The following is a 19,393-nucleotide window of genomic DNA, read 5'->3' on the forward strand; positions in this document are numbered from 1 at the left end:
CATCTCCTTCAGATGAAGATACTTAGCCTGCACTGATCAAATTGTGTCAGCATAATTACTGAGAACAGACCCTATTAAAAGCCAGGGCTTCAGATTCAGTGTCGAGCCTCATGGTTAGGCCTATCATTCAGCTGCATCTCTGGGAGGCTGATGTAGACCCGTATACAACCAGTATACTAATGTCCTTAAGTCCAGAACTCTACTCACTCAGACAGAAATACTGTAGAAGAACAGGCAGGGAGGTAATAGACATAGGGCTCAATTCAATGGAACTGCACTGCAGTATTTACAGTAGATAGGAGCTTTTTCCCATGGTCAAATAAAATCACAGGATGGTTTTGGGTGCTGATAAAAACCTACTTCTCTTACCAAGTAGACTCCCTTCACAGGGGCTTCCAGTTGTATGTGGGGGCAGTAATTTGTTTACAAAGACACTCCATTGTAAGGTAGTGTGAATGCTTATGACTATGAAATTATTAACGGGGCACCAGTCCTTTCTTGGATAAAATTGGTATTCTATGACTTGACTTATGAGTTATTTACATTAACTTTGTAAGACTAAAATTTGAATAATAGCAATACATTGATTTAATCTGAAGGTATGAATTATTTAAGAATATATTGTAGTTATTTTCCAGAATAAAAGACAAACACAAGTTTTTTATACAATCAACATTTAATAACGCTAATCAAAATATTTACCAAAATAATGAGGGATCATAAAAAGGTAGGAAATAGAATGAAAGACAAGAAAGAGACCAAGATATCTGAATATTAAAGATGTGATACTCAGTCTGTGAACAGTCTGTTGTCCCTGGCTCTAGTTAGGCCACATGGAGGTGAACAAAGGCAAGATGGCAGTGTGTCCTCCTTTGTCCTTAGTTGAGGGGTTTCTTTGTGGTGGTTTATTGCTCCTTTCCTCTGAGTTTGGAAGGCCCCTCATGTGCTGCTCCTCTGGGTTGTGTCCCAGGTTACCCAACATGTACTTTTTCCTTGACTTATCAGTTCACTTATTCTTGCCATTAAAGGTGAAGGTCCAGGCCCTGTTGTCAGCCTACTGGCCTACTGTACAGGCCCTGTTGTCAGCCTACTGGCCTACTGTCCAGGCCCTGTTGTCAGCCTACTGGCCTACTGTACAGGCCCTGTTGTCAGCCTACTGGCCTACTGTACAGGCCCTGTTGTCAGTCTACTGGCCTACTGTACAGGCCCTGTTGTCAGCCTACTGGCCTACTGTCCAGGCCCTGTTGTCAGCCTACTGGCCTACTGTACAGGCCCTGTTGTCAGTCTACTGGCCTACTGTACAGGCCCTGTTGTCAGCCTACTGGCCTACTGTACAGGCCCTGTTGTCAGTCTACTGGCCTACTGTCCAGGCCCTGTTGTCAGCCTACTGGCCTACTGTCCAGGCCCTGTTGTCAGCCTACTGGCCTACTGTACAGGCCCTGTTGTCAGCCTACTGGCCTACTGTACAGGCCCTGTTGTCAGCCCTGGCCTACTGTCCAGGCCCTGTTGTCAGCCTACTGGCCTACTGTCCAGGCCCTGTTGTCAGCCTACTGGCCTACTGTCCAGGCCCTGTTGTCAGCCTACTGGCCTACTGTACAGGCCCTGTTGTCAGCCTACTGGCCTACTGTACAGGCCCTGTTGTCAGCCTACTGGCCTACTGTCCAGGCCCTGTTGTCAGCCTACTGGCCTACTGTACAGGCCCTGTTGTCAGCCTACTGGCCTACTGTCCAGGCCCTGTTGTCAGCCTACTGGCCTACTGTACAGGCCCTGTTGTCAGCCTACTGGCCTACTGTCCAGGCCCTGTTGTCAGCCTACTGGCCTACTGTCCAGGCCCTGTTGTCAGCCTACTGGCCTACTGTACAGGCCCTGTTGTCAGCCTACTGGCCTACTGTCCAGGCCCTGTTGTCAGCCTACTGACAAATGTCAGCAGTTTGACGTTCTACAATGGGTGGTCCCTAAAACACAGTGTTCTGAAAGATCGACAGACGAATGGTAGATGCACATTTAAGTACTACATAAGTAGTACTTTAAAGTATTTTTACTGAAGTACTTTCAGTAGGCTGACACAGGGCCTGGACCTTGGAGGTTCTTCTCCCTCCTCGATAGAAGTCCAGTTTGAGAGGTCCAGCTTGAGACGTCCAGCAGGATAAGAGGCTAAAAGAGTGAGGGGGAGACGTCAGAGCCCTTTTGTAGTCCTGCGAGGTCACATGGTATCACACCTAGGTGTGAAGGCCCACTTTATGACCCTTTGTCTTGGATAGAGAGAGAGAGAGAGAGAGCGCTTGGAGGAACTCAGTAGTCCATAACAGTTCCGCATTATAGACAGTAAAAGGATGTTCAACATTGTTCAACATATGACATTAAAACAGCACAACGCTACATCATGAACATTTCTATAGCAGGTTCAATTTATTTCCAGCCTCACTTTTGTTTTTCGAAATAGAGGCCAAAACAAACCCTAAAATGATTCACTTTTAATTTCATTAAAGTTTAATTTAAAGCTTAAACCTAGCTTTAAAATAACCTCAATTACCATAAGCAATTTCATCAGCTTTATATATGTGGATTTGGTGTTGCCAGTAGCTCAGTGGAGAATACTGTTGTTTCTCTCTGGTTGGGGACTGCATGGAGAGAGAATGAAATTCACAAATTAGTGTCGTCTGATGGGATGGAAATGTGTTAATTGCTGTTTTTAAGCTGCTGCAATAATAAGGTTATGATGGCAAACTGCTCATGGCACATTATTTAGCCCAGAGCCCATATAAACCCACAGAACTGTTGGTTGGTGAAAATAGAGTGCTAAATGTAATTACTCATTTTACAATCCGTGGATATTCTACATCGTCAAATATACATTTAGTGCCAGTGGAAGTGTTTAAAGCTGTGGTGTTAGTTATCTGGTTTAATGTGAAACGTGCAGGGTTTGCTGTGGCATTGGCTGTCCTCTCTCTTGTAACCTACACAGAATGTTGCTCTCCGATACAAAGACATTTCAGACAAGAGGTAATCATTTGACAGAGAGAAGTGTGAATGTTGTTGTCTCTGGCTGGAGCAAACACCAGCCTTTGTCCTCCCAGTTGATTGGTTTTGCTTGCAGTGCGCTGTCTGTTTGTGCTGAAGCTAACATTAGCCAGCCCACCAGGCATCTCTCAGGGATAACTGACTGCCATGAAGAAGATTACAACCACATACAAAAATCGCACCTCACAGCTAAAATCCCACCATGCTCAGTCCAACAGTTTTCTCACTGTTGGCTGGAGGTGCTGATACAAGGAGCCAGCTGTAGTAGAGTACATCTAAGGGTGGCTAGCCTGTCTCTCTCTCTCTGCACTGTACTGACCTTGGCTTCTGGTTGCGTGGAAGCAGCACGGATCCTCTGTTGTTGTCAGAGCAGAGGGAAGAAAGAAAGAAAAGAGAACTCTGAGTACCTTTCATCAGGCCAGGAGTCAGAGAGAAAGAATAGCACTCCCTCATTATGCAGTATCGTGTGGAGATGAGAGCGGTTGGGTGGTTGGTGCGTGGTCGCGGAATGGCACGTAGGGAGAACACCTCCACAATGGCACCAGGTATGCAGAGAGCACATGTAGGGAAGGTGGATTAATTATTCATGCAAGTACAATACAGTAGCTCCCTGCCTGCCTGCTGTCTCTGTGCCCAGCCAGGCTCAAACTAAAGGCTCACACACACATCGCACTGAATGTGCATCTACCATTTGTCTGCCGATCTTTCAGCGCACTGTGTTTTAGGGACCACCCACTGTAGAACGTCAAACTGCCTACATTTTTCCATGCGATTCTACATGTAAAATCAGTACACACTTGGTTCACAAATTACATTGAGGTGCTAAGTACTCTCAGCCAGCAAACGCTATTGGTCTGTCTGAGCCCTAAGGCTGTGTGTTTATAGGATCCACAGTACTGAACAACTCAGGTCCCTGAGGTTTTGCAGGCTGGAGCTCTGTTGATGTTTTTGAAGAAGCTAGTATAGTCCAATAATCTCCTGTATAGGCCTTGTATTACTAATAAGGGCTGAAGGCTCATTGATATCACAACTTGAAGAAGGAGTTTGAAATACTAACAAGCTGCATTTGAACTTTTGTTCAGTTCAGTCAGTTATTGATGTGTAAAGCTAATTCAAGCTAATTCAGGACAACCATTGTTGGTTGTGTTTAGGTACTGTACAGGTCATTCTATACTATACTACACTGTTCATATGTGTTAGTGGCTTGTCTCTCATCGTGTAGTCAGCAAGGCTGGGATGTCAACCTCTTCAAGAGTCCACTGGGATATGTGCCAATAGTGCTCACTGAAATGTTTTTTTATTGTTGTATAATCTAGCCATAATTGGTACTAGCATATCAGACCTACTGTATAGCATATGCTTTTGTTTGTTATTTTAAAAGGTTTTCTTCTGTAAAAACTGTACATTAATTCTATATGTTATTTCAGATAAAGTCCTATCCTTCAAATATAGTCCTGAATCACAGGTTCAAACCAGAACTTTGATCAAAACTAAAGAGAGTAGAAAACAACTCTGCATGATTTATTCAAATGACATATTTCACATGTAAGATTTGTGTTTAAATATGCATAGTTCATCTCATGACAGCTGGGCATTTTTTGCATGGATTGATTCAACCCACCTGAATGATTTATGATGAATAAAAAGGCATCTTTAATTTACTGAGGAGAGGTAAATAACACCAGTCACTCATTGCAAAATGGAGGACGCTTTCTTTACAGGCCAATCACAACAAGCCATCAAATAATTCCTCTAAAATCACTTCTTGATTTTACAGATCTTTGATCTTTGAGAGGATTAGGGTTGAGTGACGGATCAAAGGAGTTACTATGTGTCCTTAAGTGGTGTTTTGATGTAGCACAAAGGAGAAGAGGGGAGATGGTGACACGCTTCGTCACCCTTCTACACACATTCATTATTAACGCTCCACAGTGCGCCGAGTCCCTACCCTACACGTGGGTCGGTGTGGTGTGGCTGGGCCAGCTGTCTAGCGGGCTGGGCTCTGTGTACTGGAAGAGATAGGATTATTATAGATACAGTATGGCTTGCAAACCCCTCTAACCTCAAATAACAGGAGTCAGGACACATACTGTACATGTAGCTGAATAGGCAGAGAGGACAGAGAGAGGACAGAAAGAAGTGGGAAGGATGTTAAAATGGGATGGATGAAGGAGAGGAAGGTCCAGAGAGAGGGCAGAGTATGTTTTATATTATCCAGGGTGTGAGGACTGGGCTGTTGGTGAATGTAGCCGACATACACTGTGACAGCCATGATGGAGCCATGTTGTCAGCCAGCCGGGTGTCCATGCATCCACCCTACTGCGCTATTGGCTGAGGAGGAGCTCCCTGACTCCCTGTCCTTGCATGGTGAGGTCAGCAGCCCAGTGACCTGACCTCAATTATACCAGATTAGAGATTAGATCCCCGGCACGCTGACCTCGGAGCAGCCACCAATTAAACTCTGAACATGCCCTCAGAAAAGAACATCCTGTCCAGGAGGACAAGGAGAGAGTGTGGAGGAGCAGGCGTAGCCAAGATCCCTGTCACTACAATGTCCACACCTATTTCCCATACATTTTTCCCATTGAGGTTTTCGACAATGCTTTTGGGTATTGTAGCATTTTGTACTGCTATTTCCATGTCTTTGACTACAGATCTGTATTTGTGGCTTAGCATATTGCTTTAGTCTCCCTATCACACATTAGCTGTTGGCGAAGTTGAATACACAGCTGTGTGTAGATTCACTCTACCAATAAGATTAGAGCTAACCCACTGGGCACACACTGGTTGAATCACCGTTGTTTCCATGTCATTTAAATGAAATTACGTTGGTCCAATGTGGAATAGATGTAGAATTGATTTCTGTGCCCATTGGGAAGCCACATGGCCAGAATAATCCTATCCGTCATCTCTCTATGGAACTGGGAAACACAGTCTAAGTCACCAGAGGAGTCAGAACCCCCTTCCCTTGAAAAGGAGGATACACATTCTCATCTACAAGTCGTGTCTTATTTAGCATTCTTTGTATGCAAGTCTTATTTAGCATTCTTTGTATGCAAGTCTTATTTAGCATTCTTAGTATGCAAGTCTTATTTAGCATTCTTAGTATGCAAGTCTTATTTAGCATTCTTTGTATGCAAGTCTTATTTAGCATTCTTAGTATGCAAGTCTTATTTAGCATTCTTAGTATGCAAGTCTTATTTAGCATTCTTAGTATGCAAGTCTTATTTAGCATTCTTAGTATGCAAGTCTTATTTAGCATTCTTAGTATGCAAGTCTTATTTAGCATTCTTAGTATGCAAGTCTTATTTAGCATTCTTAGTATGCAAGTCTTATTTAGCATTCTTAGTATGCAAGTCTTATTTAGCATTCTTTGTATGCAAGTCTTATTTAGCATTCTTAGTATGCAAGTCTTATTTAGCATTCTTAGTATGCAAGTCTTATTTAGCATTCTTAGTATGCAAGTCTTATTTACCATTCTTAGTATGCAAGTCTTATTTACCATTCTTATTATGCAAGTCTTATTTAGCATTCTTAGTATGCGAGTCGGGAGAAATTTGATTTAGTCCTGGGCAAAGTGAGGGTGATTAGATTAAGTGTGTTTCTGGAGAACGAAGGGAGAGATAGCTCCTTCAGATCAGCAGGGCTGGGAAGGGAATGTGTGGAGCTGGGCTGATCTAGGCTGGACAGGGCTGGGAAGGGCAGGGTTGGGCACGGCAGGGCTGGGCTGGACAGGGCTGGGAAGGGCAGGGTTGGGCACAGCAGGGCTGGGCTGGGAAGGGCAGGGTTGGGCACAGCAGGGCTGGGCTGGATAGAGCTGGGATGGGCACGGCAGGGCTGGGCTGGGAAAACCAGGGCAGGGCAGCAATCCTGGCTCTTTTGATGCTCTGCCTTTATCACAAACACCAGGCTGCCTGTTTCAATGATTTCATCTCAGGTTCAGAAGCTTAATCTATACATACAAATATGCTGAGTATATAAAACATTAAGGATGCCTGCTCTTTCCATGACATAGACTGACCAGGTGTATCCAGGTGAAAGCTATGACCCCTTATTGATGCCAAATCCACTTCAATCAGTGTAGATTAAGGGGAGGAGACCGGTTAAATAAGGATTTTTAAACATTGAGACAATTAAGACATGGATTGTGTATGTGTGCCATTCAAGACAAAATATTTAAGTGCCTTTGAAGGGGGTATGGTTGTAGGTGCCAGGAGCACCGGTTTGTGTCAAGAACTGCAACACTGTGTTTTTTTACGCAGCATTAACAGTTTCCTGTGCGCATCAAGAATGGTCCACCACTCAAAGGACATCCAGCCAACTTGACGCAACTGTGGGAAGCATTGGTGTCAACATGGGCCAGCATCCCTGTGGAAAGCTTTTGACACCTTCTAGAGTCCATGCCCCAACTAGTTGAGATTGTTCTGAGGGCAAAAGGGGGTGGGTCCAACTCAATATTAGGAATGTGGTCCTAATGTTCGGTATAATCTGTGTATACTCGGTGTATAACAGTACTGTATGTCTGGAAGATCTGATACAGGCTAACATTGATAGGGACAGAGTATTGAGTACTGTGAAATCAAAAGCCAGATGGTGGAGAAAGAGTCAGAGGCAAGGAGAGAGAAAGACTAATAGAAAGGAGAGCGAGATAGGAGAGAGAAAGACTACTAGAAAGGAGAGCAAGATAGGAGAGAGAAAGACTACTAGAAAGGAGAGTGAGATAGGAGAAAGACTAATAGAAAGGAGAGCGAGATAGGAGAGAGAAAGACTAATAGAAAGGAGAGTGAGATAGGAGAGAGAAAGACTAATAGAAAGGAGAGCGAGATAGGAGAGAGAAAGACTAATAGAAAGGAGAGCGAGATAGGAGAGAGAAAGACTAATAGAAAGGAGAGCGAGATAGGAGCGAGAAAGACTAATAGAAAGGAGAGCGAGATAGGAGAGAGAAAGACTAATAGAAAGGAGAGCGAGATAGGAGCGAGAAAGACTACTAGAAAGGAGAGCGAGATAGGAGCGAGAAAGACTAATAGAAAGGAGAGCGAGATAGGAGAGAGAAAGACTAATAGAAAGGAGAGTGAGATAGGAGAGAGAAAGACTACTAGAAAGGAGAGCAAGATAGGAGAGAGAAAGACTAATAGAAAGGAGAGCGAGATAGGAGAGAGAAAGACTAATAGAAAGGAGAGCGAGATAGGAGAGAGAAAGACTAATAGAAAGGAGAGCGAGATAGGAGAGAGAAAGACTAATAGAAAGGAGAGTGAGATAGGAGAGAGAAAGACTACTAGAAAGGAGAGCAAGATAGGAGAGAGAAAGACTAATAGAAAGGAGAGCAAGATAGGAGAGAGAAAGACTAATAGAAAGGAGAGCGAGATAGGAGAGAGAAAGACTAATAGAAAGGAGAGTGAGATAGGAGAGAGAAAGACTACTAGAAAGGAGAGCAAGATAGGAGAGAGAAAGACTAATAGAAAGGAGAGCAAGATAGGAGAGAGAAAGACTAATAGAAAGGAGAGCGAGATAGGAGAGAGAAAGACTAATAGAAAGGAGAGCGAGATAGAGAGAGAAAGACTAATAGAAAGGAGAGCGAGATAGGAGAGAGAAAGACTAATAGAAAGGAGAGCGAGATAGGAGCAAGAAAGACTACTAGAAAGGAGAGCGAGATAGGAGCGAGAAAGACTAATAGAAAGGAGAGCGAGATAGGAGAGAGAAAGACTAATAGAAAGGAGAGTGAGATAGGAGAGAGAAAGACTACTAGAAAGGAGAGCAAGATAGGAGAGAGAAAGACTAATAGAAAGGAGAGCGAGATAGGAGAGAGAAAGACTAATAGAAAGGAGAGCGAGATAGGAGAGAGAAAGACTAATAGAAAGGAGAGCGAGATAGGAGAGAGAAAGACTAATAGAAAGGAGAGTGAGATAGGAGAGAGAAAGACTAATAGAAAGGAGAGTGAGATAGGAGAGAGAAAGACTAATAGAAAGGAGAGCGAGATAGGAGAGAGAAAGACTAATAGAAAGGAGAGTGAGATATGAGAGAGAAAGACTAATAGAAAGGAGAGTGAGATAGGAGAGAGAAAGACTAATAGAAAGGAGAGTGAGATAGTAGAGAGAAAGACTAATAGAAAGGAGAGCGAGATAGGAGAGAGAAAGACTAATAGAAAGGAGAGTGAGATAGGAGAGAGAAAGACTAATAGAAAGGAGAGTGAGATAGTAGAGAGAAAGACTAATAGAAAGGAGAGCGAGATAGGAGAGAGAAAGACTAATAGAAAGGAGAGTGAGATAGGAGAGAGAAAGACTAATAGAAAGGAGAGTGAGATAGTAGAGAGAAAGACTAATAGAAAGGAGAGCGAGATAGGAGAGAGAAAGACAATAGATTTTCTTTCATTTTGATTTTCTGCTGCAGACTGCTGAGCCCCTGTCTTCTCTCTAGCATCCCCTCTTCCTGCTCTTCAGTCTGTCATAACACAATAACAGAGGTCTGACAGCTTTAAAGACACTGGAGGAGCATGGAGGTGCTTGGGGAGAAAATTGCTGCAGAACACAGGCTGCTCAGCGGCTAGAGAGAAATACCATTTTGTCTCGCACAAGATGGATTCCACTGTGAGATTGCAGGGTACCAAAGACAGAATCAAAATGGAGAACCTTTAAAAAAGCTTTTTTTTTATACATAATTGCTATTGGCCTATGTTGGTGATATCAAATACTCTGATACAAATCACACCATTTTATATTATCACTTTGATTGCACAATGTATTGTGACAATATTGAATATTGAAGAAGTAAATCATACATATCATTTATGAATATCAATATGAAAGAGATATCATTTTGATGTATCTGATCTCCTCAACCTTTAAATAAATGCCTGGCAATGATAAGGGCACGCACGCACACACACACACACACACACACACACACACACACACACACACACACACACACACACACACACACACACACACACACACACACACACACACACACACACACACACACACACACACCACCCTCTCTCTACAGATCGCACTGCTGGTTGCCCGTCACACAACTGCATTTAAATCAGGAGCTAGAAACCCCTTCAGGATATCAAATCCATGGACTCTGGTGTCTATCCTAACTAGGTCAACTCTTACAATAGCTGCTGACTCTTTCTCCCTCTCCTTCTTTTTACTACCTTTCAATAGTGGATTTGTATTTTTGATTTTTTTGTATGAACAATAGATAATGAATGAATGATTAAATATGCCAACATTAAATGCAGGTAAAATATTTCTTTATCCGGTCCTTTTGTATTTTTTTACCAATTGATACTTGTCATTGATTCTCTGTAGATTTCAGGCCAGAATGGTGCATGACATTTTACAGTCCATTTTGATCAGGCTTTATCTAAAGACACCTTCCTCATTGTCAGAGACAAGGCACAGCCCTGCTACTGTAGCTGGTTTTAACTGAAGCTGCCCCTGGCTGGTGTTCCTTGGGGCCTAAATGCTCACTAAGCTGTCTCTGTCTTAGCATGCTCGCCACAGCACAGTGAAGACAATCTCCTGTAAATTGCTTTTTCGATCAGTTTTGACATCAATCTGCTCTCCTGGGGATAACGCATGCATATGATTGCGAGAGGAAGGTATCATTCCTTATGGATGTTGACAACCCCACTCAGTCGGGTTTGATCCCCAGAATTAACATAATATTATTGCACAGACTGAACTGCTAGTGACACCCAAAGAGGATTTGATTGCTGTAGCAGAGGTTTAGACCAGATAGATTGCTGGAGCTAGGGAGGGCAGAGGCCAAATGTAAAGGTTATCTCAGGTAAAGGTCTTGGTATGATATGTTTAAGGATATGTATGTATAATAGAACTTATCTAGATAATTCAGTACTGTTTGTGAATGCCATGGATTATGCTGGACCGGGTGTCCTTTCCAGCTGGATGGCGTACTACAGTAGCTTCCTATGAGCTGATTGGCTCCTGTTATTTTTATGTGAATAATCCCTCCTTTCTTTCTCTCTTTTTCTCTTCCAGGACCTAGATTTCTCATCACAACCACAGGAGCCTTGTATATTCTGGACGTCCAGAATGAGGATGGATTGTATAACTACCGCTGCACCACACGGCATCGCTACACGGGCGAGACCAGGCAAAGCAACAGTGCCCGGCTTTTTGTGTCAGGTCAGTCTGTGCTGCCCTAAATACCTAAATAACGGTACCCCAGAAACATCTAGATATCTGTACAGTACACCATGCTGCAGTAATACATCAGAAAACTCTGCATCTTCATACACTGCAAAGTCCACAATACAGTGAATGCTATCGTAACACTCTCTATTCTTATCATAACAACTTCTCTCTCTTATCTCTCATAAGATCCCACCAACTCAGAGCCGGGGATTCTGGATGGCTTTGACCGTCGGGAGGTCATGGCGTCCCATCGGGTGGAACTGCCCTGTAAGGCGTCGGGCCATCCCATGCCCAAGTACCGCTGGCTGAAGGACAACAGCCCCCTGGAGCCCGACACACGTTTCCGCCAGAGTGTCACGGGCCTGCTGATAGAGAGCGCCCAGCCCACCGACTCTGGCACCTACGTGTGTGAAGTGTGGAACAGCTATGGCAACGCTGAGGTGGTGGGCCGGCTTATGGTCAAGCGTGAGTCCAAACACCACATCACACTCACACATCAGGAGCTATCCTAGCCTGGGTGCCATGATGTCTCTGCATTAGCTGCTCTAGCCCTGTCACTTTGTTGATCTATTTCTTTGATAATGTTCTCAAAATAGTTGTGTCACGGTATAAGAATGTCATAGGCCACCAGTTTGGTTTGTGGTTTTTGATGTGTGTTCTGTGTTTTCTCTGGTGTCCAGAGCCCCTGAAGGCGGTGGTCAGCCCACGAAAGGTGAAGGGCAGCGTGGGTAGTAAGGTGTCCTTGCATTGCAGTGTCAGTGGCTCTGATGAGTATGAGCTGTCGTGGTACCGTAACGGAGAGATCATCTACCCTGGCAACAATGTGCGGATCACAGGCATCAGCAGGGAGAACCTGATCATGGAGGGCATGGCCAAGAGCGATGGCGGGGCCTACCAGTGTTTCGCCAGGAAGAACAAAATGTCTGCTCAGGATTTTGTTCAGGTCATTTTGGAGGGTGAGATACAGTACAGGTTTCTTATAAAGATCAATGCTACAATGGCAGTTATTTGATATATTGGTGTTCTTATAATAAGACAGTAGTTAAAATATACAACCATGTGTTTTTTTTTTCATGTGTACTGTACTGCTTGGAAGTTGACTATGGCATGGGTGGTTACGGTTTTATGTTGTGTGTATGTTTTGTGTCCATGTACTGTACCAGTCAAACATTTAGTCACACCTACTCTTTCCAGGTTTTGTCTTTAGTTTGACTATTTTCTACATTGTAGAATAATAGTGAAGGCATCAAAACTATGAAATAACACTTATGGAATCATGTAGTAACCAAGAAAAGTGTTAAACAAATCAAAATATATGTTATATATGAGATTCTTCAAAGTAGCCACCCTTTGCCTTGATGACAGCTTTGCACACTCTTGGCATTCTCTCAACTAGGTTCATGAGGTAGTTACCTGGAATGCATTTCAAATAACAGGTGTGCCTTATTCATTTGTGGAATTTCCTTCTTAATGCGTTTGAGCCAATCAGTTGTGTTGTGACAAGGTAGGGATGGTACACAGAAGATAGCCCTATTTGGTAAAAGTCCAAGTCCATATTATGGCAAGAACAGTTCAAATAAGCAAAGAGAAATTACACTCTATTACTTTAAGACATGAAGGTCAGTCAATCCGGAAAATTTGATGAAACTGGCTCTCATGAGGACAGCCACAGGAAGGAAGAACCAGAGTTACCTCTGCTGCAGAGGATACGTTCACTAGAGTTACCAGCCTCAGAAATTGCAGCCCAAATAAAAGCTTCACAGAGTTCAAGTAACAGAAACATCTCAACATAAACTGTTCAGAGGAGACTACGTGAATCAGGCCTTCATGGTAGAATTGCTGCAAAGAGACCACTACTAAAGGACACCAATAAGAAGAAGAGACTTGCTTGGGTCAAGAAACACAATCAATAGACATTAGACCGGTGGAAATCTGTCCTTTGGTCTGATGAGTCCAAATTTGAGATTTTTAGTTCCAATGGCCGTGTCTTTGTGAGACACAGAGTAGGTGAACGGATGATCTCCACATGTGTGGTTCCCACCGTGAAGCATGGAGGAGGAGGTGTGATGGTGTGGGGGTGCATTCCTGGTGACACTGTCTGTGATTTATTTAGAATTCAAGGCACACTTAACCAGCATGGCTACCACAGAATTCTGCAGCGATACGCCATCCTGATCTGGTTTGCGCTTAGTGGGACTATCATTTGTTTTTCAACAGGACAATGACCCAGCACATCTCCAGGCTGTGTAAGGGCTATTTGACCAAGAAGGAGAGTGGTGGAGTGCTGCTTCAGATGACCTGGCCTCCACAATCACCCAACCTCAACCCAATTGAGATGGTTTGGGATGAGTTGGACCGCAGACTGAAGGAAAAGCAGCCAACAAGTGCTCAGCATATGTGGGAACTCCTTCAAGACTGTTGGAAAAGCATTCCAGGTGAAGCTGGTTGAGAGAATGCCAAGAGTGTGCAAAGTTGTCATCAAGGCAAAGGGTGGCTACTTTGAAGAATATCAAATATAAAATACATTTTGATTTATTTAACACTTTTTTGGTTACTACATGATGTGTTACTTCATAGTTTTGATGTCTTCACTATTTTTCTACAATGTAGAAAATAGTAGAAATAAAGAAAAACCCTTGAATGAGTAGGTGTGTCCAAGCTTTTGACTTGTACTGTATGTGTAGTTGCAGCAGCAGTGACTTAACAGAAAGGGATTTTGACCCTGGATCGATACAGGGCCAGTGTTGTGCTCCTGCAGAACAGCAACTGTTATTAGGGTTACTACCCCAGTCAGCTTTAAACTGAGCCTGGTTGCTTGGGCAACTGTCTCGCATGGCCACGGAACTGTATAAGGAGGATATTGATGATCTATAATGATGTAGAACATGCTAGGGTTATCAGAGAGCAACAGCAGGCCACTCTAAAATAGAGCTGTTTTCTATCATTAAGAATTGTTCTTGGTTTTGTGTTGCACATTATTTTCACACTTGTAAGGAATTATTTGAATTGTTTTATGTCAGCGATACCTTAGCTGACTAATGTCAGTATAGAATACGCTTACAATGTTCATACAGTACATGATGCACAGATTTGTCAGGTTTTTCTGTCCAAGCCTCTTGTTGTAGTCATATTAACCATTACCCATGGTCTCCCCCTCTCTCTCCCCTTTCAGACGGCACTCCGAAGATTCTGTCCTCCTTCAGTGAGAAGGTGGTCAACCCCAACGAGCCGGTCTTCTTGGTGTGTAACGTCAAAGGCACTCCCCCTCCCTCCTGCACCTGGAACCTGGACGACGACCCGGTCATCAAGGACAGTCACCACCACCCCGGCCACTACGAGACCCACGAGGGCCACGTGGTCAGCCAGCTGAACATCACCCACACCAAGGAGGTGGACGGAGGGGTGTACCGCTGCACCTGCAGGAACTCGGCCGGGGCGGTCTACCACCAGGCTCGAATAAACGTAAGAGGTGCTTGTCAGATCAGCTCCTCCAAAACAACAAAAACATACACCTAACTCATTTTTGTTTGGTTTCCAAGTTAAATGCCTGTTTCTTTTAGGTTTTTGTTCTATTCTCCCTCCTTTGCTAAGTGCCTACATATTCCTAACCTTTTTATTTGAGCTCATTTTCTTTCTTTCTTTATTTCTTCCTTTTATTCCCCAGTTTCAGTTTTAGCTTTGGACTCCATTGTTTAGTTTCTCCTAATTTCCTACATGTTTTATTTTTATTTTTTATCCCTGTGTGAATTTCTCTTGTCACATTGCCCCTCTTTGTATGATTGTGATACTCCAGCTCTATAGCTTTTTCTATTCTAACACTGCTATTTCTAGTCGCCCATATGTTGTTGGCCTGTTTGCATGTCAGTCCCTCATACTGTCAAAGACAATGCCAGGTCACAACCAATCATGTTTTGTCAGTGTGCGTTTGTGTATGTGTGATCCATCCATAACATGTCTGTTCTATTGATTGTGTCTCATTTGTTGGACAGGGACGTTCTGCTTGCTATAATACCTCCCTTCCTGTCTTTAATAGTAATCTGATCCTCTACACAGATGCAGAGATGTTGCAGAGATGATTCCCTTCAGCTGATTTACACTGCTGTTCCATGTGTATATGTTTGAACACATTTGACCAATGTATTTTATTTGTAGGCCTTACTGACAGGCAGGTTTTCAGCCCAGTGTGGTGTATACTGGTAAACGTTGTACTGCATGTTTCTATGCTGGTGGTGTTTTTATCTTAAGACTGTAAAAGGGATTATAGTTCTCTCTCTTTTGTTTCCTTGGTTAGTTTCTTACTTACTTTTTTGTTGTTGAATGTATAGTTTATTTATTCAATGAGACAGTTAGTTTCAAGTGGCTCTTGGATTTGTAATGCAGATAACTCATACAGTGAATATTGTCCACTAAAATGTTCTGTTTTTCAGCTGTCAGCCAACCCTACCTTGTCCTTGTCTAATATGGTCCTGATTTCACAGCCCTCTCTTCAGAGTCTACCATGAGGTCCTGTGGTAAAAACTAACACATTTGGGTGTGCTGTCAATACATACGGCTTGATGTTGCTGACTGTCATTTCACAATCCTCTCACCCATAAATGTGTTTATAGAGAGCTCTCTCTCCCTCTCTGTATTTTTAGGGGCTGCCAGCATCCGTCCAATGAAAAACATCACAGCCATCGCAGGGCGGGATGCGTACGTCCACTGTCGCGTCATTGGCTATCCATACTATTCCATCAAGTGGTATAAGAACTCCCACCTGCTCCCCTTTAACCACCGGCAGCGAGCCTTCGAGAACAACGGCACTCTGAAGCTGTCCAACGTGCAGGAGCTGGACCAGGGAGAGTACAACTGCAGGGTATTGGTCAAACCTCATCAAGAGACCAATCAGAGCGTCCATCTCAATGTCAAAGGTAGGAAGATCCTGCCTCCTGACTCATGCACTGTGACAGTACACAGTAAACAAGGTATTTTTTCTAATATCCACACTAGCATACCACAATTTGGAAAGTGTAAAGGAAGTCACACTGCTTTCTTAGCGAATACCACTTCCTCTCGATTCAACCCATACCCGGCACAAACTTGGTACCTCTGTCTTGCTAGCACACATGACCACCCTCCTGAAGCATCTTACCAGTCGGCACCACGTGAAAAGCTAGCTACTCACTGGCGCAAGTGGGGACACTTCAGGCTGAGGAGTAGGTTACACACATCACCATGTGCTACATAAGCATTCTAAGAGGTATGAGAGTGTGGACAGTAGAATATGGCAATGCTGTAGGCAGAGATAGGAAGTGACCTCGCAGGTCATACTCCTATTGGCCAGAGCCATCATAAGCTACAGAAAAAATGTCTGACATTCACCACTGCTATGACTATGCTTCTTTTGGTATGTGAGACTAAACTAGAGTCATTAGTATGACTGCACATACAGTAGTGATTGAGCTTGATTACCAGAGACCCAGAATACGTAATGGGAATGTTAACGAGTGATTCCCCATGCCTCATATCCATGTCATGAATGATGCAGCCACTGCTTAAAACATTTCCAGGAGATGAGGCTGGGGCGGGGCAAGGGAAAGGAGGACCACATGATATAAAGCAACACTTCCCCGCTACAAGTATCTTAGTTAATTTGCTCTGCTCAAGCTTCAAATTCTGAAAGCGGCTGGGGAGATCCCAGGAGTCCATTATCCCTACTTTGTTGTGAATTAAATCAGTGCTCAAGTGCTGCTTATTTCAGTGTTATTTTATCTCATTGATTCTCAAATGCAGCTGACTTGCGAGATGGCTGGAGAGTCCCCTGAGAAGGTGCCACAGTGGACTTACTGGGCAGGATCTCACATCTTGGTCGTTATCTAGTCTTGCATGGGGCCTGATTCTTCATTCATTTGTATAACATGTTGTTTTTTCCCTTCTTGAGGGTCGTTTCTAGACAGACTGATGTGGCATGAGTCACCAAAATACAGAATCACCCCTTCAAGTGTTTATGGAATAGTACACCTGTGCTTGGTACTGTTTGCTCCGACTCAGAGTACAGAATGTTCGGCTAGACTGGAGGAATGACTAAGGTGGAATTACGTGATGATTCACTCTCAGTCCTTCTGAGTTCAGAGTCTATTCAACAATTTCCAATGACCATAGGGATTATTGAATATTGAAGTATGACACACAGGAGATTGTACCGGTATAGTTTGAGTTTGAGTTTGAGTTTATTTTATTTTTACAGGGACAGTGCACATTAATTAATAACACATTTCAGTAAAAGTGCCGGTTTTATCCAGCCGGCTAATTTTCAACCGCAGTCCCTGGGCAGGTTATTAATAACAATTACAATATAGACAATAGCAACATAGGACAAGCAAGACATAGCATACAGACAGAGCAACATAGGACAAGCAAGACGTAGCATACAGACAGAGCAACATAGGACAAGCAAGACGTAGCATACAGACAGAGCAACATAGGACAAGCAAGACGTAGCCTACAGACAGAGCAACATAGGACAAGCAAGACGTAGCATACAGACAGAGCAACATAGGACAAGCAAGACAGAGCAACATAGGACAAGCAAGAAGTAGCATACAGACAAAGCAACATAGAAAAAAAAGCAGCAAGACAAAATTCAGAAAAGCAACAAAGTGTTTCCACACCTACAGACAACAGACATGGAAAGCGGCAACACACAGCTAGGGACCAAGTTCACAAATCTGATTGACCTTTAGCCATGTCTTCAAGCATTTTGTGAAAGTGTGATATGTGGTGTAGTTATGTGTGTCTGATGGCAGTGTATTCCAGACATGGGAAGCTCTCACAGAGAAAACGGATTTACAAAGGTGCTTTTCCTTAAGGGAACTATACAGTCACCTCTCATGGCAGACCTTGTGGATCTGCTGCCATATGTCTGGGTTTTCTGTTTAACAAAAATACTGAGTGGAGGGGGAGCCAGGCCATTTAGGATCTTGAATACAAGACATGCATCGGTGTATTGCACAAGATTTTCCCAACTCAGGAGCTCATGCTTTCTGAGGATGTAACAGTGATGATGGCTATTGGGCTTCCTATCAAGCACTTTGAGAGCCTGTTTGTAGACAGACTGAATAGGTCTTAATGTTGTACAGCAAGCTTGGGCCCAACTAGTCAAGCAGTATGTTAAGTGGGGGAGTATCATAGATTTGAAGTACAGTTTCGCTACCTCTGTAGTCAAACAATTTCTTATAAATCGGAAGTTAGCTAGGTTGAATTTTTTACATGCTTTTTAAAAGAGAGGTTGGAATCAAGTATGATGCCAAGGTATTTAAAATCAGATACCACCTGGAGCTTCTCCCCTGACACATAGACATCTGGCTCAGTAGCATCTGTTGCCCTCTTTGTGAAGAGCATGCAAACAGTTTTTTTTACATTGAGATGCAAACACGAGTCACTGAGCCACTTTGTAACCTGGACCATTACAGTAGTGAGTTCTTGTGCAGCTTGTTGTTTGCTCTTTGCATGCACATATATCACTGTATCATCTGCATACATTTGAACTTCAGACCCAGTACAGACAGAAGGCAGATCATTTATGTACATGCTGAACAGGAGGGTCCCCAGTATTGACCCTTGGGGCACGTCCACATCATAGCTAAGAGTGGGAGACAGCTCATTGCTCACTCTGACACACAGTTCTGCCTTCAGGGTATAATTTCATCCATCTCAAGGCATCAGGGGAAAAAGTTGAACTTAGACAATTTTGTGATGAGAATCTCATGGTTAACAGTATCAAAAGCCGTCCTTAGGTCCAGAAACACAGCCCCAACAACGCTCCCTTTGTCCATCTTGGACTTCACATTTTCCGGAAAAAAGCATTTGGCTTTGTATTGTCTCTCAGCCTAATGTGGTTATGGTCACCTCTCCCCCTCTTCCCCTCCAGTTCCACCGTACATCCAGCCTTTTGCATTCCAGCGATTCTCCATTGGTCAACGCGTCTTCATCCCCTGCGTGGTAATGTCAGGTGACCAGCCCCTGGACATCACCTGGCAGAAGGACGGGAGGCCAATCCCTGCCAGTCTGGGGGTTACCATCGACAACATAGAGTTCACCAGCTCACTGCGGATCTCCAACCTGTCCCCAGACCACAACGGAAACTACACCTGCATTGCACGCAACGAGGCTGCAGCCGTTGAGCACCAGAGTCAGCTCATTGTCAGGGGTGAGAGGAGGCTAGCACG

The 19,393-nt window shown here is 43.6% G+C and overlaps 1 protein-coding gene across 2 annotated transcripts in view; it reads left to right on the plus strand.

The window, feature by feature from the left end:
• The window catches only part of dscamb (Down syndrome cell adhesion molecule b), a 137,590-nt gene that overhangs the window by 72,830 nt on the left and 45,367 nt on the right, over nt 1–19,393 (plus strand). The window contains exons 4-9 of one of the 2 annotated variants that reach the window (XM_064975000.1): nt 11,031–11,177; nt 11,373–11,651; nt 11,867–12,142; nt 14,359–14,655; nt 15,824–16,096; nt 19,096–19,374. In XM_064975000.1, coding sequence (XP_064831072.1) covers nt 11,031–11,177; nt 11,373–11,651; nt 11,867–12,142; nt 14,359–14,655; nt 15,824–16,096; nt 19,096–19,374 — 1,551 coding nt within the window. Of the gene's footprint in view, nt 1–11,030; nt 11,178–11,372; nt 11,652–11,866; nt 12,143–14,358; nt 14,656–15,823; nt 16,097–19,095; nt 19,375–19,393 lie in introns of those variants that run through there. The other variant, XM_064975001.1, reaches the window with a different exon arrangement.

This window comes from Oncorhynchus masou, chromosome 9, assembly GCF_036934945.1.
Source record: "Oncorhynchus masou masou isolate Uvic2021 chromosome 9, UVic_Omas_1.1, whole genome shotgun sequence".
NCBI classification, from domain to species: Eukaryota; Metazoa; Chordata; class Actinopteri; order Salmoniformes; family Salmonidae; genus Oncorhynchus; species Oncorhynchus masou.